At 43.7% G+C, this 22,338-nt stretch overlaps 1 protein-coding gene across 1 annotated transcript in view; it reads right to left on the bottom strand.

Moving 5' to 3' along the window:
- The window catches only part of LOC115378258 (glutamate receptor ionotropic, delta-1-like), a 520,936-nt gene that overhangs the window by 61,254 nt on the left and 437,344 nt on the right, over window positions 1–22,338 (bottom strand). The window contains exons 9-12 of the mRNA XM_030078448.1: window positions 12,028–12,129; window positions 11,039–11,161; window positions 9,034–9,108; window positions 4,321–4,663 (exon numbers count right to left, since the gene is read on the bottom strand). Coding sequence (XP_029934308.1) covers window positions 4,321–4,663; window positions 9,034–9,108; window positions 11,039–11,161; window positions 12,028–12,129 — 643 coding nt within the window. The remainder of the gene's footprint in view (window positions 1–4,320; window positions 4,664–9,033; window positions 9,109–11,038; window positions 11,162–12,027; window positions 12,130–22,338) is intronic.

Below are 22,338 nucleotides of genomic sequence, written 5' to 3'. Positions count from 1 at the left end.
CTATGCAAATGCAAAATAAAAATCACCTGCTGAGTACTGTCATGCCCCCGGTAATAATGTACAAGTGCGTGTGTGTGTGTGTGTATGGTGTGTGTGTGTGCGTGTGTGTGTTGCCTTAATAGCAGCCCCGGAGCTGCTCTGATGAAAGCTTAATCATTGAGACTTTTATTTTTTTTTTTTTTTTTTTTTAAATTAATGACCTGATGGTTCATTTTAATATGAGGAGCGTTTTGTGGCTCCTCCACTTGACACACACACTCTGCAGGAGCTCGTGACATCATCACCCCCGTCTGGCTCCTGATTGGCTCAGATCGTTTTGAAGCCAGCGGAGCACGTGCACGGTCGCCGCCGTCATGTAATCTGAGAAAATACTCGGTCATGTCCGCTTTTCCACATTTTGAAACTCATTTTTAAACCAGAAAAGTGCAGTTTCTGGGGAAACTGGAAGACGCTGAACACAATTATCAATAATAAAAAAAAATAAATAAAAAAAAAAGCTCTGAGAAGTTTAAAAAGTTGAAAAATTCTAAGCCACAAGCTGAACAGTTTAAAATTTGAATGAAGTTTCTAGCTCAAAGTATGACAGAGTAACAAATCGTTGAATATTGCTGAATTCTGGAGCAGCTGTCCCATTCTTTCCTATGGCGAAAAAAGTGTAAACAAAGCTTAATAATTCAAAAAGTTTTAAAGTTTTCAAAAAGTGGAATACAAGCAAACGTCACACAAACAAGCTGAATTTTTTAAAGTTTGAATGAATTCTTTTTAGCACTATGTATGTGGAAGTAGTTATGTGCCAAAAAATGTACGGAATAAGAAAGAAAGAAAGAAAGAAAGAAAGAAAGAAAGAAAGAAACAGTAGGAAGAACATGAGTGTGCAAGCTTCCAGTTTGCCCACTAACTCTTTCTACAGATCTACAGTAGAAGTAGAAGTACTGTTCCTCTGCTGGTATGTGACTGCAGTAGAAGTAGAAGTACTGTTCTTCTGCTGGTATGTGACTGCAGTACAAGTAGAAGTACTGTTCCTCTGCTGGTATGTGACTACAGTAGTAGTGCAGTAAAAATCTGCAGTAAAAGTCCAAAGTGTCTCATTTCAAATGTCCTGGCAGTAAAAGTGACTGAGTCCTAAACGGTGCAGCTTTTATTGTGAAATTTGGAAAATGACCAAAAAATAGATCCAACAAAGCAGAAGCAGGTTCCTCCTGTCATCTCTACTGACTGAGCTTTTATTGTGAAAGGTTCCACAGTCTGTCACTGACCATCTGTTCTCTGTGATGGGTCTGATTTAAAATGTAGTGAAGGACAAAACTCAAGCAGAAATGAACTGAAGTAAAAGTCGAAGTATTGACCTTTAAAAAAAAATCTCAAAAAAGTACAAATACACAAAAAAGCTCCTCAATTACAGTAACATGACTAAATGTAATTAGTTACTTCCACCTCTGGTCGATTAGGTATTTTAATGTATTTTACTGTATTGTACTATGTATTTGAATGTAATCTTCCAATAAATCTTTTTCCTTTGATTGGTCTCTTGGGGTTACTTTGACCTCAGTCGCCGTCTAAAGACAAATTGCAGCACCGTCCTCAGCGCTCTCTTTTCTAAAGGAAACCATCACAGTGTGGACGTGTGGAGGAACTCAGCTAATCAACTCTGATTGGTCCGAGCGACCCCTCGCCGTGTACACAGGGAAATGTGTTTGGACGACTTGCACACTTTCCTCCTCGATTAGCAAATGAACGAACCCCTGCCGTGTCCTCTCAACGGCACAACAGGAGACACTTCGGAGGTGAAATTAGCTTTTCAGTCCAGAAAGTCTTTGGGGGAAAGCTCTGACTCCATATTTTTGGCGAGACGTTGGATCCATGGACGTGGGCGGGGCTTAAGTTGCTCTGAAACCAGACGTTAGACGGTTTCATTTGAGATGTTTTCCACCAAATTCTGATCTAAATGAAGATACTCCTCTTTTGGCTTCTCTTGCAAAATAACAGTTAAAAAATAAAATACTGTGTTCTGGTGCTGACAATCAACAATTCATCGATCAATTAATTAGTCGAGTGACAGAAAGCTACTTTATTATACTTTTGATCATTTTATGAAAGGTTTTGGTCGTTCATCAGGAAACAAGGCTGACCTTCGTCTGATTCAGCTTCACTAAGATCCTCAGATTATCTTCCTTTTCTCTGTTCATGTCTTTATAAAATTAATACTTTCGTTTTTTTGGGGGGGTTTTTTGGCTGCTGGTCAGACTGAGGAAGAACATCTGAACATCTGAAGTCGTCACTTTGGACTCTGATCACCTCCAGTCAGACTTCAGCTTCATTTTCCACACTTTACATTTGTTGATATAAACGTTAATTGCAGCTCTGCATGCCAATCAGGAGCCTCTGCTGCTTTTCCTGAGCAGCACGCCGTGTTTTACTCCTTATTATGAGTCACTAATAACACGATTAACATTTTTTTTCTCCTCCTAAATGAAAAGTCTGAGAACGGAGAGGGAGCTGCCAGCGAAAGCACGACCTCGGCCTCCTCTTGGGTCCCTTGATGTACAAAAGCGTGATGTAAGGTTTTGACAGGGCCGGCCGGGGGAAATGACCGTGATGACACGACCGTGCCGGCCTCGCCGTCCGGCTGCACATTAAAGGTTCATTTCCACATTGTTCAATATCCATGAAAAACCGGCTCCTGAAAGTCACGGCTCAGTACAAACCTCCAAAGCCGCGGCTCGCTCTAAACTTTTTGGCCTCCGACCCCCAAAAAGATAACTCAGCGGCCGCCTGTAGCCTGGCGCTGCAGAAAGCCAAACTTTAATATGAAACGAGGACTTGTGTTTCGCCTTTTGGAGACCTTTTTCAGAGGCAGAGCGGCTGCCTTTCCTCAAAAGAAAAGAAGAAGGAAAAAAACAAAAAACAGAATTAAAAGTTTTACACATATTAGCGTCGCTTAAGTGCAGCCGAAGTGAAATGAAGGAGGATTTTGAGATTTGATGAACACTGAATCGTTTGAGTTGAACTTGCAGCAAACTAACTTTCTAACACACTTTCCTAAAACACAAAAACTATTAAAAAAACTCATTAAAGTTTTTTTTTTTTAGAGTGAACTTTTTAAGGCAGCACAGTTTCACTCGCTGCCAGGACTCCCCTCGCTAAGGCTATGTGTACAGCATTAATGAAAATAATATATATAATAATAGTAATAATAATAATTTAATGATGTAATAATGAAAACCACAGGCGCAATACTGATATTTAACTTGATTCAACATCCAATAGCTGTAAATAATATAAGTACGACATAATACTGCAGTTAGTATTAATGATTTATGATAATACACGATTATTTTTGATACTACAAATATTTTAAGTTGCATCAGAATCAGCCAAACACCGCCACTTTAGTTCGATTCCAGAGGGGAGAAAGAGCCACATTTTGCTAACCTTAACCAATAAGATGAAGTATTTGAACCAAAACCACAATGTTCTCCTAACCTTAACCAAGTATTTTAATTAAGACCACAACATTTTGCTCACCTTAACCAATAAGATGAAGTATTTGAACCAAAACCATGACGTTCTGCTAACATTAACCAATAACACAAAGTATTTTGACCAAAATCACAATGTTCTCCTAACCCTTAACCATGAAGATGAACTATTTTAACCAAAACCACAATGTTCTCCTAACCTTAACCAAGTATTTTAATTAAGACCACATCATTTTGCTCACCTTAACCAATAAGACATTGTATTTTAACCATAAGATGAAGTATTTTAACCAAAACCATGATATTTTGCTGACCTCATGCCAGTAGTTTAGTGAGCTTCCATCAGCTCACTAGTTAGGCAGGTAAACCACTCATGTCCTCACTAAAACGTTCATATCTGCCATATTTAGACGAGCTCATGGGATTCACTGGTATGTTATCCGCTCTGCTCTTTGGGTGTGAACGACATGTTGGAGCTCACAGCAACTTCCATCTGAACAGCCTCAGTCTCACCCCAGTCAGTCACAATAAAAACTGTATTTGTCAGAATGAGTGAAAAAAAATCCTCCTTTCAAAGTAAAAGCCCTGCATTCCTTCATGTTCCTTCAGTAAAAGCACAGCAGTATTCTCAGTTAAGTGTTTAATTATCTATGCATTAACCTGTAAGTATTTTATTGTCTAACTGCTGCACTTCCTGTCGGCTGGTTTACACTCTGACATGCAGCACATCTGATATTCTGCATGGAAAAGCTTCAGATTAACAGGTAACTCAGATTAACGGAGAGCCTCAGATCTGGACTGAGGCGCTGGGGGTTTCAAACACGCGGCTCTCTCCCCTCACCTTGCTGTACGAACGCCCCGTACACGATCCAGATGGCGCTGTGCAGCGTGCCCGAGCCCACGCCGCCCGACGGCTGGCCCGGCGGCGCGTTCTGGGCGGCGGAGGAGCGCAGCGCCTGCAGCCGGTTGAGCAGGAAGATGAGCACGCCCACCACGGGGATGGCGGCGGCGATGCAGGCCCAGACGGCGAGGTCGAAGGGCGCGAACAGGGAGAAGATGTTGATCTTCTCCTCCGGCTTGCGCAGCAGGATGCCCACGCTGTAGTCCAGGTAGCGCTTGCTGAAGTCGACCACGTTCTCCCTCTCCGGCGTGATGGTGATGGCCGACACCGCCAGGTCTGCTCGCTGCAGGAGGAGAGAGACAGAGATTATCTCCATTTTAACAGCTGATTCACTGCAGCCTCATCTTCAGATCAGATAATCCCACTGGTTACCAACGCTGCCTGCTAGGTTCACTGCTCCCAGGAAGGAAAACATCCTCGAACCAGTGAAACTGCACCGGAAAGAAGTGGGATTATCTCATCCCACTGTCAGATTATTCAGATACTCAGACTCAGAGATACATTATTGATCCCCGAGGGGAAACTGGGTCCTCAGATTCACAAAAGAAAAAAAAAAAATGTAAGCATAAGTGAAATTATAAGAAACAAAAAAAGTAAATTCATTTAAAAAGAGCTTGTTTGCCGTATAAAGTTTGTTTTATATTTTGATTTTTTTTTTTTTTTTTTTTTTTTTTTTTTTATTTGCTTTTCCTTCAGTTGTTTTGGTTTGTTTTTTAAGTGTGAATCTCACTGGGGATTAGCAACACTTAATCCTTATTTTAGTATGCGATTAGTCTTGCATAGCCAGCATCCTTTATCGATTTCTCCACACGGTGTGTTTTGTTTTTTTGATTTTGTTTTCATTTTAGTTTGTGTTTATAATTTCATTGTAATTTCTCTCTTTTATTCCTGGTTGTTTTTATTTTATTCTCTCTTAGAAAAACACTTTTTCGCCTGTGTTAGGGAAAACAACCCCATAAATAAAGCATTGCACGGGGATATTAATGTGTGGATAAATTTTTAGGAGTTCACCAGGGAGCAATTTTGGCCAAAAACAAACAAACAACAACAAAAAATAACAGCTGGGGGGGCACAGGTGTAAGATATGAGATATATGACCACTAGATGGCAGCACATCTGTCACAAATATCCCTATGTTAGTTCAAAAATGATTTGGTCTTCACCAGCCAATCAGCAAAGATCGCTCTACACCCCAGGTCACATGACTGTGGCATTTGATCAATCTCATTGGCTTTGATTTTCTATAGGAAAGTGAAAATTTTAGAAAAATTTTATAGAAGTAATAAATTCCTGTCATGCTCTCTAATAACAGTCTAGGGTTTTTTTTTTTTTTTTTTTTTTTTTTTTTTAATTTCAAAGTATTTCAACGAGTGCCCTATAAAGGGATATGATTAATGTCATTTCCAAGATACTGTAATAGTTATTTCATTTTCTCATCCATGGCGATAATTGCAGTTGTCAGATTCTAATGGGTGTTGTATTTTTTGTACATCGATTTCTACTAAAAACTTTCCTTTTATTCAGGAGTTTCTCTCAGCGTTTATGGCTCCACTTTCACATACAAACGTTATTTTATTATATACATGAGAGAAGGGCTCGGCCTCTGACAGGAACAGGTCGACTTGAACTCCAAGCCGAGCTAGAAAAAAAAAAAAAAAACCTCCTCCAACACGGCGTCCCGGACATGAGAGGCACCAGAAAATCCTCCCTCCTGCTCAAACTGTCCGTTACAGATCGCCCGCGGTGATCACAGCACACGCCGATGAATCTTTCAACTCAGCCAGATATTAAAATTTAGCGATGAATCTTTAAAGCGTGTCCGACATCACACATTTATGAATGCCTAAGTACATCTGACATGCAAGTTTTATGATCCAAAGAGGTGTTGGCACTGCGGCGATTTGCATGATTTCAGATTCACTCCTGATAGGATCCGACTTCACCGGCGGGAAAAACGGGGAGAGCCGGGTGAGGCGGGGACGTCCTCCGTCACCTCTGCCTCACCTCCCAGGTGATGCCGTCTGACGCTCTTCTCTCTCATCATCTGGATGTGTCTCGTGTTTTTCTCTCCCCGGTTTTAGTCGAAACCTGCAAATCTCCCATTAAAGCTGCTCAAGTCCAGGATTCAACCCCTTAATGTTCAGACAGACGGTGTTTCAGAGGCTGTAAAGGGCTCCGTCTTAAATCTGGTGAAGATACTGACGTCATGTGAAACTAGACGACCTGAGGAACTGAATCGTCCCTTGACCTCTAACCTCCAGCTGTGTGAATGAAAATGGGTTCTCTCCCCTTTGCAGACACGCCCACCTTCTGCTAATCCCATGCAGTTTGGGCCCCAAAGCCTGCAGTCCACATGTGTTCTTGTGGCCTGTTGTAAAATGGTGTGTGTGTGCAGACTGGGGCCTAAACAGTCTTGGAGCTGCATCAGTTGGCTTTGACTGGAAAGCTGAGACTCTTGTGGATTCAATGAGCCACATTTGATTCCTGTGTGATGATGTTGGCCCCCATAGCAGCCATTTCACTGCAGGCAGACACTTTTGTCACACTGGACGTCGCTGGAGAAAATGACCTCTAGTGACCTCTAGGAGAATCACAGCCTCATCAGACTTTACAGACACAAACTAGAGAGCGAGGCCGTTCAGAGGAGCTCTGCTTCTCCACACAGACTGACAGTGAGGGCCAGTTTCTGACACGTTTACACAACACAACGCTCAACATCCAATCGTTGAAAAGTGAAATTATTATAGAAATTTCAAATGTCAAAAGATTTTGACACCAAATCAAAGTCTTGGTGTCCTAATGTGGGATTTTGGAGTGATTTTTGACTATTTTATTAATTTTCCAGTGCTAAAAAATGATTACATTTTGCACTAAATGTGTGTAACAAATGGTAACAACCCAAAAATTGCAGCAACAACTTATGACACATAACTGAACATGGGAATGGCTTCGTATACGTCCATCACAATGTTCTAACCTTTATACACTATAAATTAATAGAAAAATCAATAGGCGCCTAAACAAAACACAATGTTAATTCCAGATTTATGATTAGAATAACTCGACACACAGAGCTGAGCTGCATCTCAGATTAATCTTCAGGCTCCCAGTTTTCAGATGATGTTCACTACTTCTGTTTAGCGTCTACTGTTGACCTTTGACCTCCCCCCTGAGGATGCCCTGTCCTCCACACCCAAAGACATGCAGGTCAGGTGAATTGGAGAAGCTAAATTGCCCCTAGGTGTGACTGTGTGTGTGAATATCAGTGTTTGTCTGTCTGCCCTGCGATGGACTGGCGACCTGTCCAGGGTGTTTCACTGCCTTCGCCCTATGAGCGCTGGGATTGGCTCCAGCACCCCCCGTGACCCTAGTGAGGATAAGCGGTTTAGAAGATGAATGAATGTTTAAATGCATTCATGTTGCCTGACGTCAGAAACCTCCTCTGCTTGGTGGAGGTGCTGAGCTCAGACCTGAGAGTGACATCCGGGCTGTCGCCTCAGCAGCAGAGGACAAACCCGCCCGCCGTCAGATCTTCCTCCCTGTCTCTCCTCTCTGGTTTCCTCCGGTACGAAACATCACAGAGCGGACCCGCCGTTTGCTGATGTCACCTTACATAATCTGCCTATTGAAGTTCAAACAGGTTTCAAACGGTCACCTCTCGCTGACATTTGGCAGCGTGTGTGTGAAGTTTCCTGAAGCAGCTTAAAAAAATGAAATAAATAAATAAATGAATAAATAAATTCCAGTCTTGAACTTGAAACGAGAACAAGAAAAGGGAAAGCCAAAGTTGAACAAGCGGTGCTGCGAGTGAAAGTGGCTTTTGAGGTCTGTTTTGGAGAAAAGGCTTTGATGGAGGGGCAGGAGGGTTCAGGATTTATGTTCAGAGGAAACAAGCCGGGCGAGAGGGAGGAAAACACGCCGGAACTGAGCTCCAGGAAAAACGCACCAACTTACACACAGCACTACACCGGTGTCAGCGCTTTCCCCCCTGACCAGCATCACCAATCAAAGTTTTTAACAGAATTAACCCAACCCGCTTGTCAGGTATGGAGCAAGTTTTTTAATGCAACAAAATTCATATTTACAAGAGCATGCACTTCAGAAATTCATCTCATATTCAGTGCTGAGGATGAGATAATCCCACTTGTTTCCACTGCACTTTGCAGAATGAGGCAGATCAGCTGCACCAGGATCAAGAAAATGACACTTGATTCAAAAAAACTCTGGAAAACAAGTGGATTAACGTTGGAAACAAGTGGGATCGTCTCATCCGACTGGCCGATTTTTGACCCCGCTGGAAGAAAAACAAGGTTTGAACACTGAGGATGAGGCTGGGTGACTTGTTAATATTGATTTCTGCCTTTTTTTGCGGCGTAGGGAATATTTGTTTGGCTCATGCTCAGTGTACGGTGGCCAACAGGGACAAAGTCTGAGAGCAGACAAAGACTAAGGACTGTAAACAGCCCGAGGCGTTGAATTATTATACCATCGTTACAGAGCGGGAGCTGATCTTTACTCATTTATCTTTTGCTTAAATGTGACGCTTGACTGATGTTAATTTCATATCTTGAAAACAACTGTTGTATGTATGTATTTTTGATATCTTTAAAGTCACTTTGGATGGCCCGCGCTGTAAATTGTAATTTGATGTACCTTGTTGATGAGTTCTCCAATCATGCCGTTCCACGAGCCGTTGGGGAGCTGAGATCCGTACTTGCTGTCTGCAACCTGGGAGAGAAGACAGATATATTTGGCGTTTTGGGAATTCATCGAGGGTCTCTGTTCAGACCAACACATGTTGCAGCCATCAGTCTCCAACGTGCTGCAAACCTGTGATTCTCCACTGACTGTTCATGCGCTTGGTGTAACGTGGCTCGTACATGGCTGCATTTTATCTGTTGTGTGGCATGCAATCCAAATTTCACACAAATTCAAGCTTTAAATTGGAATAGATAACAAAAAATCAAAAGAGAGTTGTGGTTATTTAAGTCCTTTTCACACTTCCTGGGTTTATCGTAGCCCAGGGTCGAGGTCGGCTTCGGTTCACGCTTGTACTTATTAATCCAGGCCTTACAATTAGCCGTGAGTTCACAAATCACACTGAAAATCACTCAGAGAGCGGTATTGATTGGACAACAGACATTTTATTGCTCTAAAAAGTATTCCATTGATTTTGTTATAACTTGGATTCTAACCTCGAGTTACGCTGCCAACGTCATTCAACTCACGGTTCTTTGGGGTCAAAGCAGCTTCAGAGAACGGAGTTTGAGCCGTTGCCATAGTGATGCATAACATCCCTAACATCCTGACTCGTCCTGAAACGTCTCGGTGCTGATGCTGCAACATGTTTTGAGCTAACACATTTATTGTAAATTCATAAAAAAAGAATAGATATATAGATTACGACGCAAGCTCATCTTGAGGTGTCAACGCCTCTGGCTGTGGAGAAAGACACTATTATGGCTTTGGACACTGATGGAATAATTAGCACAGTGATGATGATGATGATGATGATGATGATGATGATGATGTCTTCTCAGGTAGGACATGCTGCTTTATAAATGTCATTATGGCTCAGCTGGTCAGTGGCTCCGGCTCGCTCCACTAGGGGGCAGCCTGGAGCTTGTGACAGCCTGACGACAGCACTGAATAAACCTGTTTAAATAGTGACTGTTGAGCCTGATGTGTGAATTACATCAGATCAGCTGCGAACACAACGTTGGATCATGGACTAAATGGAGCGCTTTTAATTAAGGTTCAACCTCAGACACATTTCCATATCATCGTTAGGCCAAGCCTGCAATAAGGAAAGCTTTTGTCCAGTGTGAAAACTGAGTTTGGCTGTTTGGTTGTATGATAACAGCCATGCATTTTGTCATGCACTATATTCATGATATGTGATTTCGTAATCTGTGTTTTATTTAAGTTAGGGATTGCAGCATAAGTGCACAGAGAGTTGGTTTGCCCATTGTCGAACGAATAAGCCTCTTGGGGTGCCACCTTTTCCTCCAGGCTGTTTCTTTGCAATGTATTTCTTATATTACTTCATGAAACCCTGTAAGTACACCTGCTGTCAGGGTGCCAGCTTGATATCTGTTGCTTGGCCTATATGCTATAAATAGCCTGATATTGCTTTATGCAACTCATAAGTGCACATGTTGGGGAAAAGGGGGGCTGGTCCGAATGAAAATTTTGTTCCCAGTCCGACTGTGTCCAGAGGTGCTGAGATCGTTCACCAATCTGCCAGAAGCATGACTCAGTTCTGACTTTCTGGGGATATCTCTCCTGAAAAACAGGGATAATCCTGCTCTGGAAAGGGGGTTCAGTCAGCCCTGGGCAAAGAGTGGAGGCATCCCATATTTTAAATCACAAGTGTGAAATGCATGTTAGCACAGGGCTAATGGAGGTTTGAGTCCTGGCCTAATAGGGTCTTAATGCAGAATTTTGTGTATTTGGCATCGTATTTGTGCATTTGGCTCCATCACATCTCAGCATGTCTAATACAAAGGCTGGAACCCAATTCAACAGCTTCGAATGTGCAATGCTGGACTGTGTTCCCCTTTTTTCCCCCAAGATCTTTTTTCTGATATTTGTGTGTTCAAATAGTGGGAGAAAAAAAAAAACTTGAACTAAACCTGAACATGTCAGCTAAACCCACCTGGTAGATTTCATATTTGAATCCCAGGATCTTGGCCAAGGCATCCAGCACGTCGACGGAGAAGCCCTTATACCTCTTCGGCTGCCCCAGGATGTTTTCTGCCACCATTACAAAGGGATCCTCCTGCAGAGAGATTCTTATTAAGTAATGTTGTCTTTTCAGCAGCTTGGTCAGGTTTAATGGGCTCTTCACAGCACAGAAACTGCCCTAATTAAAGTAACTAATGACCTCCTGTTTGCCGCTCTATTTAAATATATTTAGATTTTAGTGCAACTTTTGGCAGAACTGAATGTAAAAAGACTCTCTTACCCTGGGCTGCACCAAAATCAGTGAGCTCAAGGGCCTCTTTTTCATTTATTTATTTTTTTCTTGAATTTTGATTGAAGAACCTGGGGCAATAAGACGTGTACAAAATACAGTTGATAGGCCTACTACTGATCAAGGCATTGTACTTGAATGCCTCAAAAACTAAACTGGCATCAGTGGTGATGCTCTTAACTGGTTTTCATCATGTTTGGCTGACAGAGCTTTGGGTTATGTGGTAAGAAATCTCATCGTCCTGGTCTTGCACCTCGTGAGGCGTTCCTCAGGGCGCAATACTCGGCCCCTTGCTGTTCTCACTCAGGTTATTGTAACGCTCTCATCTTTCCCTTCAGCTTCTTATCCCTGTATCATCTGCAATTAGTGCACAAGGGTGCCTACAGAGCCCTGGAGAGGCCATTTTTAAAATAATTTCATGCTAGGAAAGAAAAACCTAAAAACTTAAATTATGCACACCATTTAGTACATCGTTCACAGTTCAGTTTTTGGACTCTCAATCTGATATTTTGAGCTCTTAAATTCATAAAACTGTGCCGACCTTTTGGTTGATTTGAGATAGCACAGATTAGTGAGTGCAACCTCGATAAATTAAGCTCAGATAAATAAATAAAAGTCTGTGTAAGGCAGCGCTGTCAACTAAATGTATGTAAACGATGTGCGCCGCCTACCAGCAAGGTGACGACTTTGACCATCACTCCCTGCATGCCGTTCTCAATGCGACTCTCCTTCAGGCTGCCGTTCAGGCCGTGGATCGAGTCCCATGTAGCCAGCTGAATGAGAGAGAGAGAGAGATGGAGAGAGAGAGAGAGAGAGAGAGAGAGAGAGAGAGAGAGAGAGAGAGAGAGAGAGAGAGAGAGAGAGAGAGAGAGAGAGAGTGACCGAGGTTAGTAATTAAACCACTGTATGGTTTACAGGCTGCACCGGCGCAGTGTGGCTGGATCTTAATCATTTCATTTTCAGCGTGCATGAGGCTTTTACTAGAGAGCGAGAGCCAAGGGAGGCAGGAAGAGAGAGAGAGAGGGAGGGAGAGAGAGAGAGCGAGCAGCCGTCAATTAAGCCGATCCTACATGCTGTACAGACTGCATTTTCACAATTTATTCAGTGCTCTCATTTGATTTCGCTGTGCAGAAGAGCCCTCGCTACGATTCAGCGAGGGCCGGAGAGAGAGTCGTGCAGCGAGAATAAAACAGAAAGAACAAAAAGATAAAGAGGGAGCTATACAGCATGTCCAGATGGAAAAAAAACAACCCACTCCAGTGTGGCTTTATTCAGTGTACTTTTAGCCAGCCGTAACTAAATAAATAAAATAAACCCCCTCACTGGCCTAATTAGTGGCTTTCAGCCGGCTGTCAGTCAGAGAGCATTAGGTCCAAATAAGTCACAAATACTGAACAATGTAGCATTCACCAAATCCTCGCAGGATAATTAACTCTGGAATCAAAGAGCATCGCAGATCATACGTACATTTGCCTTCCACAGATATCAGGTTCATGTATGTCTGTGTCAAACAGCATGCCAGATTGTCTTTCACTTTGATATTTCTGAGGGCCAAATGTCTGCGTAAAGATACAGAGATGAAGAAAACCCTCCATTGTGGGGATATTTTGACTTCCCCGTCTTTCTGTCTCCTCTAAATGGAAATACTGCAAAAAAAAAAAAAAACAAACCTCCATCGTAATAAATCATTCAGGCTCATTTTCAGTGTTCAAATCTTATTTTTCTTCAAACAGGGTAAAAAAAAAAAGAAATCAACTAATCAACTTATTTCCTGAATTTTCTTGACTCGAGTCATTTTCTTGATCCTAGTGGCTGATCTGCCCGACTCTGCCTCGTTTCAACAGATTTAAACTTGTTCCCAGGAAAAAAAAAAAAAAAAAAATCAAAATGAGTGAAACTTCACTGGGGATAAATGGGATTATCTCAATCCACTTGCAGATTCCTGAATGAAACCAGAGCTGCACGAGGCGACAAGGCAAGACTGAGCAAGTGAGCCGACGTCCAGCAGAGCGGATGAAAAGCTCAAGCCTCGTAGGTTTGGCCTCGCGGGACGAAAAACCAACGAGACGGAGTCAGACGGCTCTTTAGCGTAAATGTTTGAGCGCCAGCCGCCGATAAAGACGACAACAACTCGCCGCCATTTTTACTCCCATGTTGGAGGTTTGTCCGGGACGACGGAGGCCTTGTTCAGCCCAAATCTGTCTTCTGTCCGGTCCAGACTGATGATTAAAAGAAAGATTTTGAAATGCGACTTTAGCAAATCAGATCCAAACCACGTCTGGAGGAGGTTTGAAATACGACTCCAGTCAGTTTTTTTTTGTTTTTCATATGCATCTCAGTCTTTCCGTCTCTTGCAACACGACACACAACAACAACAACGTCAGACCCAGAGAGAGCGAGGTGCAGCGGAGCGGCAATGAAGATGATTTGACGTCGCCGTTGTGTCACGTTTCAAGCCTCGGAAAAGAGTCGGAAATCCAGTTCGGGCGTCCAGACTGAGCCGCACCTGCAGAAATCCGGCGTTAGTCGCATTTCAAGCCTCCTCCGAATGACATTTGGATCTGATTTGATAAATTCACATTTCAAAATCTCACTTTTCTAAAATCAACGTGGACGCAGTGCGGATGTGAGGAAGAGCAGATTATTGTAGTTACAGCGTCACACGACTTCCTGTTTTCACGTGAAATCAATCTCAGTCTCAATCTCACTCAGTTCCACTTCCTGGAGAATAAAATAAATCCTGTTTCAAGTCCCATCTCCTTCTAACCCACGTGAACATGTTTTCTGTTTTCGGTCAGTCCTGCTGCACGGAGCTTTTTATTTGAACTCTAAAAACCATCTTCCTCATTTCTGGATTTTTATTTTATTTTTTTAGCTCATCGTGTTAAATTTCACTTGTTTGTTTTCCTCAGCAGAAACCTGCCACCTGTGTGTTTCTGCATCCATTTATGCATCATATCAGTGTGTGTGTGTGTGTGTGTGTGTGTGTGTGTGTGTGTGTGTAGCAGCCTGGCCTCTATGGCGCTGAGAGAAAAAAGACGAATAAATAAAACAACAACCTCTTTTCCTTTCTGTGTTTCCTCTTGATCTTTGTGTTCAAATGGCGAGCTGGCCGTAGCCGGTGTTTGATCCCCACACACACACACACACACGCACACACACCACTGATTACTGAATGGCTGCTTTACACCTGGGCCAGAGCTGTGTGTGTGTGTGTTTGTGTGTGTGTGTGTGTAATGTGCTTGTATGTTTGTGTGTGTGCCGATGTGCAGATTTAACACCAGCGGACTCTTGCAACTTAACGAGGGGGGCGGGGCCTCTGTCCTTATGAGGAAATCGGCTCTTAATTGCAAGCGAAGCCTTCAGCGTTAATGAAGAACGTCTTAATTCCTCATAAAGTCGTTACGTCCGCCTCGCCGCCGCTTTACGAGCAATTTAACGCATCAACGTGACGGCAAAGAAAGAGAAAAATAATAAAACAACTCCGTCCCATAAAAAAAACGGGTCACTTTCACATTAGTGAAGGGTAATGAACGGCGAGCGGCGCGGGCGGGCGGCGACTCGGCGGCTTAATTGCTCTCGTTAAACATCGCACGCCGCCTCGCTCCTCGCCGCGAACGCCAGAGGCCCGGGGTCACGCGGCAACACGGCGGCAAGGCAGAACAAACTGCTGCGCTAATGACGCTAACGACGCTAACGTGGTGCGTTTATGGCGCTCTAAGAAATGCAGGGACTCTGGGAACTGGAAGGTGTTAAAGCTTCGTTGCTTTAATTTATCTCTACACTTTTCCTAAAGTTCTCCCTCCTCTCCTTGACTTTGTGTGTGTGTGTGTGTGTGTGTGTGTGTGTGTGTGTGTTTTCTCGCGGGAGCGGCGTCCTGTTGGCTGTAAACACGTGGGCGTCTGAAGCCCTTTGAGACGGTAAACACTGACATTTAGATCAACTTGAACCTGAACCTGAAGGGTGTGTGTGTGTGTGTGTGTGTGTGTGTGTGTGTGTGTGTGTGTGTGTGTGTGAGTGTGTGTGTGTGACGGCGCTGCTGTATGAGGCTGCCAAAAATACACCGAGTGAATAAAACGGGCAGTATGTTTGAGAGGACTCACACACACACACACACACACACACACACAAAATACATTCAGGCTGGATTTGAGATATTTCTGTTATTTCCACTGCAGAAAATGCAAAAGAGCAAAATGTGCACAAGTGCAGATGTTTCAGACTTTTCCTGAATGCAGCCGCCAGACGACACTTTCTGCATGGAGAAGAGTCCGTCTTCGTTTTTTTTTGTTTTTTTTTTTATCTTTTGTATCTACCTATCTATCTATCTATCCGTGGCAGCACCAGGGGTTTTTCCTTGCTGGTGCTGTAGTGGGGCTGAATCATTCAGTGATGGGGCTGATGGATGTACCTTTGGTTGCACAAAAGCCAGACGCGCGGGATTCAAGTCTCAGATGTGTTTTTACCAATGCCGCTACTGATTCACAAAACAACAGCGTTTTTCGTGTTGAATATACAAGTGAACTGCGTCAGCAACACGGGAGAAACAATAACTGAACAGAACGTCCGAGCCGGAGTGCACATCATCAGTCACACACCAAGCCAGCAATCAGCATTAAATGCCTTTTCAACTTAAAAACAATGTCTACTACTATTCACTGCAAAAACTCAAAATCTTACCAAGATTATTTGTCTTATTTCAAGTCAAAATGTCTTATTTCTAGTCAAAATATCTCATTACACTTAAAATAAGACATGATCACCTCAGAAATAAATTGTTTTTAGACAATTTTCACTTGAAACAAGTGATGCAAGTATGTCTTATTTAAAGGGATATTTAGGTCGTCAACAAAGAAACATAAAGTACCTAACACATAAACTTTGAGAACAATTTTAGTTATAATAATTAAGTGGAGGTTTAAACTGCTGGAGTCAAATTGAGCCCAAACATAAAAGATAAATTTGTAAAAGAAAATGTGAACAGAACAGGAGGGCTGCAACAAACCGTCTCATATCGCAGCGGCACGTCTTATCTTTTATTTCCATTCCACTTTGTTTTGTTTTGTTTTGTTTTTTTTGAACATGTATAAATAAATGTTATAATTATGATGATGATGATGATGATGGTGGTGGTGGTGTAGATCTGTCTGGATGCAGGTGTAGCCAGAATTTAAAACAGTAGCAAAAACAGACGAGGCCAAAAACGCATCAGGTTGCTGTGGAGAAAGAAGAAGAACAGGGAGTCGAAAAAAACGAGTTGTTTCCTCTCCTCTCACTTCCTCTCCTCTTTAAATATTACTTTTCTAAAAACGTGAACGATAGAGCTACAAACCTCCAGAAAAAAATCTGAATTCAGAGCGAGAGAAGGAGAGAGAGAGAAAGGGGAGAAAATGAAGCAACACAGAAGATGGGGGAGTCAAAGAGGAAAGGAATAAAGAAGGAAAGAAGGAAAGAAAAAGAAAGGATAGAGGAAAAGGAAGGATGAGATGGAGGGAGAGAGAGAGAGAGAGAAAGTAGGAAAGCAGGGAAGGCAAAGCGGCAGGAGGAGAGAGAAGCTGGGAAAAAACCAACAGGGACGAGAGAAAGAATAAAGGAAGACAAATGAATGTGAGGAGGGAGAGCGAGAGAGAAAGAGAACGAGGAGAGAGAGAGAGAGAGAGAAGGGAGAGGGAGGAGATGAGAAAAGAGAAAAGAGGCGGAGAAGGAGGAGAGGGAGAGGGAGATAAAGGGAGAGCTTGTTTAATAATCAGGGAGCTATTCTCAGCTCGGCTGTCCTCTCCATGATCTCAATCCCTTTTTTGGGGGGACGGGAATCTTCATTAACTACAATAGCAAGCCTACACACACACACACACACACACACACACACACACACACACACACACACACACACACACTGCGCTGCACCTCCTATTAGCAGAGTGCAGATAAGTAGCTCACAGTGCGTTTGGAGCTGCAGCTCCTCTTAATAGTCTTTGTTCTGTCGTGTTTGAACTGCTGAACCGCGGCCGTGCAAATTGACTGAGGAGCGAAGAGGCGGAAAAAAAAGAAAAGAAAAGAAAGAAAGAAAAAAAAAGAAATTCTCCCTCAACCACGACCGAAAACTTCTCTCCACCTGAAGGCGTCGCGCCTCATCCGTCCTCTTTTTTTTTTTTTTTTTAATGTTTTTTTTACGAGGCGTCAGAGGGACAGTAAACACACCGGAGCCGACTGAAAAACAGAAAGGCTGTTTTGTGTTTTTTTTACAGGCGTTGTGGTGCGTTCACTGTCCCCGAGCGCCGTAACACAGAGACTCGGGACGAGATTATTACTGAAGGAGCGCAATAAAATGCTGCTGCTGTGTGTGTGTGTGTGTGTGTGTGTGTGTGTGTGTGTGTGTGATGTGTTTTTCCTGCTTTAATAATGTAACATGAAGATTTTCGGGTGAATTTGCATTTAAAGGTGCAGTCGAGCGTCCGCCTCCCTGAACAGGATCTAAATATTGGAAGTGATTTTTTTTTTTTTTCCCATCACCCTTCTCCTTCCTTTCTTCCGTCTCCATTACATTACACATCACATCACATCACATTGCATTACGTTACCAAAATCATGTTTTCAAAAGGGATTTCCAGTTGTTTGGTGACGGAGTGGACGCCGTCACCATCCTAGGAAAAAAAAAATGCTGTTAAAGGCAGAATGAGTCGGATCTGTTGTTGTGGCATTCGAGGTTGGCTCTGATAACCGCCGACAGCCAGTTTTACTTTCCCAGCATAGACACCATTGCAGTTCTAGGGGAAAAAAAACGCTTCAGTCTGCAGAAATTTGCAGAAAACTGAACTTCCAGTTGCAGATTTTAGGATTCTGTTCCCGGAGGGTTCTCCACTGACGCAGGCCGTCTGAGGCAACATGGCCGCCGTCTTTAACACCAAAACCCGATGCATCCAGATCTGCGGTTCTCAGAGTTTTTGGTTCCTGGCTTCCTCATCATCATCATCATCATCAGAGGAGGAGGAGGAGGAGGAGGAGGAGGAGGAGGAGGCGTCACGTTTCAAAACGACTCCAAACTTCACAAGAAAACTGAAAAAAACAGTCAAATCTGAAAGAAATAATCTTGATACATATGAAAATGTTTTGTCTGAATGTCTTAATCATCTTGTGACATCCAGTTAGAGAGGGAGTGGAGAGGAACTGGGGAGGAACTGGAGAGGAACCGGAGAGGAACTGGAGAGGAACTGAGAGGAACTGGAGAGGAACTGGAGAGGAACTGAGAGGAACTGGAGAGGAACTGGAGAGGAACTGGAGGAACTGGGGAGGAACTGGGGAGGAACCGGAGAGGAACTGGAGAGGAACTGAGAGGAACTGGAGAGGAACTGGAGAGGAACTGGAGGAACTGGGGAGGAACTGAGAGGAACTGGAGAGGAACTGGAGAGGAACTGGGGAGGAACTGGAGAGGAACCGGAGAGGAACCGAAGAGGAACCGGAGAGGAACTGGAGGAACCGGAGAGGAACCGGAGAGGAACTGGAGGAACTGGAGAGGAACTGAGAGGAACTGGAGAGGAACTGGAGGAACTGGAGAGGAACTGGAGAGGAACTGGAGAGGAACTGGAGTAACTGGAGAGGAACTGGAGAGGAACTGGAGAGGAACTGGAGGAACTGGAGGAACTGGAGATGAACTGGGGAGGAACTGGAGAGGAACTGGAGGAACTGGAGATGAACTGAGAGGAACCGGGGAGGAACCGGAGAGGAACCGGAGAGGAACTGGGGAGGAACTGGGGAGGAAGTGGAGAGGAACCGGAGAGGAACCGGAGAGGAACCGGAGAGGAACTGGAGAGGAACCGGAGAGGAACTTAGAGGAACCGGAGAGGAACCGGAGAGGAACTGGAGGAACCGGAGAGGAACCGGAGAGGAACTGGAGGAACTGGAGAGGAACTGGAGAGGAACTGGGGAGGAACTGGAGAGGAACTGGGGAGGAACTGGAGAGGAACTGGAGGAACTGGAGAGGAACTGGAGAGGAACTGGAGAGGAACTGAGAGGAACTGGAGGAACCGGAGAGGAACCGGGGAGGAACCGGAGAGGAACCGGAGAGGAACTGAGAGGAACTGAGAGGAACCGGAGAGGAACTGGAGGAACCGGAGAGGAACCGGAGAGGAACTGGAGAGGAACTGAGAGGAACTGAGAGGAACTGGAGAGGAACTGGAGAGGACCGGAGAGGGAACGGAGAGGAACTGGAGAGGAAGTGGGTGCTGACGGTCTGTTTTCACAGCAAAATGTCTCCGAATTAATGTGGAGCTAATTTGTGATTGTTGAAGTCCTTTATGTGGCGGATCAGGGGTGATGTGACTTTAGGTTCAATTCTCTATGATACTACTAAATATAATAATTGTGTCAATAATAACTGATTTATAGAGCGTGTTTCAAAGAAAAGCTAGTATGGTAAGTGCAAGTATGGAATAACTTGAAAAAAAAAAAAGAAAAATAAGGTGGACAAGCAGTGTTGGACTTAAGGAGGGAGAAAAGAAACTGAAAATAAATAAAAACAAAAAAATAAAAATGATGATGAAAAATCCAGCAGTAAACAGGGCTGGAAATCAAAGCAGTGAGGCCCTGTGAGGTGTGTGTGTGTGTGTGTGTGTGTGTGTGTGTGTGTGTGTGTGTTTTCTGTTTTTACTGGACTCGAGCGAGCCGGCTCAGCCATCACTGCGCACGATTATTAAATTATTAACGGGGGAAACACATTTCAGAAATGCCAGGCGGCCCCCGGTGAGCGCGTGGAGCGCCTTCAGTCTCTCTAACTGCGGCTCGTTCTGCTGATTTACGGCGGCCGCGCGGTGTTCGACGGCAAAACCAGCTGGAACCAGTGGAAACCAGCTGACAGACGACTGGGAGCCGAGCCCATCCCAGCATCAGCGTGAAGAGACGCCTCTGTTTTCAGAAAGTCCATTTAATGACGGGGAGAGCGGCGCAGCTTGTTTTGTTTTGTTTTTTTTGTTTCTTTTTTTCAGAAATAAATGTCATCAAGTGAGAAACTTCCACCTTGACGGAGACTTGACTAAAGTTCATATTTCATATTTCGCATTTCATATCTCACAGCGTTACCGTTGCACACCTCACACTCACCCAGACGCATTCAGACAGCTCAATATCACTGCTGTCAGCCGAAATCTGGATTTCCTCAGTGACGCTGATATAATATTAGATATAAAGGTGAGGGCTTGGACAGGTTTCAAAGGCCCGAAACGTCTGAAAAAACATGAAGCTGCCTCTCCCGTCTCCATGATTTTATTTCTAAATAAATGATGGAACTGAAAATATGCACCTTTAATAGGAACCGACTCCACTTTTGAAATAATGTGCACACAAACTCGAGCCCTTTTGAAGGTTTTTGTTTGCGTCCCCTCGTGCATCCTGCTCAGCCGTCTGAGCTGTTGCATTCATCCTGATACCTTTGCTTTGTATTGGACTACATTTCCCAGAATCCACCTGTGTAGCATCTCTGTGGCTGGTCAGAGGGGTGTCTTCAGCGGATGCCTTGTTAGTCATTCTGTTCAAACTAAGATAAAGTCTAATGTTCCACTGATCGTACCCGGTGCACTGCAAAAACTCAAAATCTTACCAAGATTATTTGTCTTATTTCAAGTCAAAAATGCCTTATTTCTAGTCAAAATATCTCATTACACTTAAAATAAGACATGATCACCTCAGAAGTAACTTGTTTTTAGACAATTGTCTCTTGTTTCAAGTGAAAATTTGCTTGAAACAAGTGAAAATTTGCTTGTTTCATTGGCAAAATTTGTTTCTTGTTTCTAGCAAATTTTCACTTGTTTCAAGTGAATTTTCACTTTTTCCACTGGCAAATTTTGCCAATGAAACAAGCAAATTTTCACTTGTTTCAAGTGAATTTTCACTTGAAACAAGTGAAAATTGTCTAAAAACAAGTTACTTCTGAGGTGATCATGTCTTATTTTAAGTGTAATGAGATATTTTGACTAGAAATAAGACATTTTGACTTGAAATGAGACAAATAATCTTGGTAAGATTTTGTGTTTTTGCAGTGTGAAGGCGAGCTGAGCTTGTTTTGCTCTAGTTGATCCCAAAGGTGTTGGATGGGGTTGAGGTCGGGGCTGAGATCGTTCTCCTGGAGGCAGGGAACGTTCTCCTGGCGTTCCCCAAACCCAGACTGGTCCCTCAGACGTCCTCATGGAGGAGCCTGATCAGTTTCTGTGCTGATGTTGATGCCAGAGGAGGTTTGGAGCTCTGCAGGTCCTGAGTCAGCAGAGCGTCGGACTCTTTTACGCACTATGAGCCTCGGCGCTCGGCGACCCCGCTCTGTGACTTTACGTGGTGCCGCCCCCTGGTGGCCGAGTCGCTGTGGTTCCTAAACGCTTCCACTTTGCAATAATCCCACTTCCAGCTGATGGTGGAATATCTGCAATAATCCCACTTCCAGCTGATGGTGGAATATCTAGGAGGGAAGAAGCTTGAGCAGCTGACTTGTTGCAGCAGTGGCTTCCTGTTCCATCACTATTCCAGCAGCACCTGAACTCAGTGAGCTCTTTAGAACCAGACGCTCTGTCACTGATGTTGGTGAAGGCAGACTGCATGGCTGCTGCTGGAGGTTACACACCTGTGGGGACGGGACTGAAGGAAACACCTGAACTCACTGATGAAGAGCTGTGGCTCAATACTTTTGTCCGTACAGTGTATGTGTGTTAGTTTGGGTACACCCTGCACTCTATTTAAATGCATGACTTTCTGATTCTGATTGTTTTAATTTGAGGACGAGGCGTTCAGTGTCCCCGACAGTGCTGGGAGATCCACTGGACCTCTAAGCTTTCCGTGAGGCTGTGATTGGAGGAAAGCTCCTTGAAATTGAAAAACATAATATCTTGGAAATTGGCTTGTGTGAAATGAAGACAATCAGGAGCACAATCTCTACGTGCAGACGAACAGATGTGCACACGGAAACGCAGAAACAAACAAACAAACAAACAACAGCAAACACA

Source organism: Myripristis murdjan, chromosome 19 (genome assembly GCF_902150065.1).
Source record: "Myripristis murdjan chromosome 19, fMyrMur1.1, whole genome shotgun sequence".
In the NCBI taxonomy this organism is placed as follows: domain Eukaryota; kingdom Metazoa; phylum Chordata; class Actinopteri; order Holocentriformes; family Holocentridae; genus Myripristis; species Myripristis murdjan.
The sequence above is the reverse complement of the archived record's forward strand: the minus strand, read 5'-3'. Positions and strand labels throughout refer to the sequence as shown.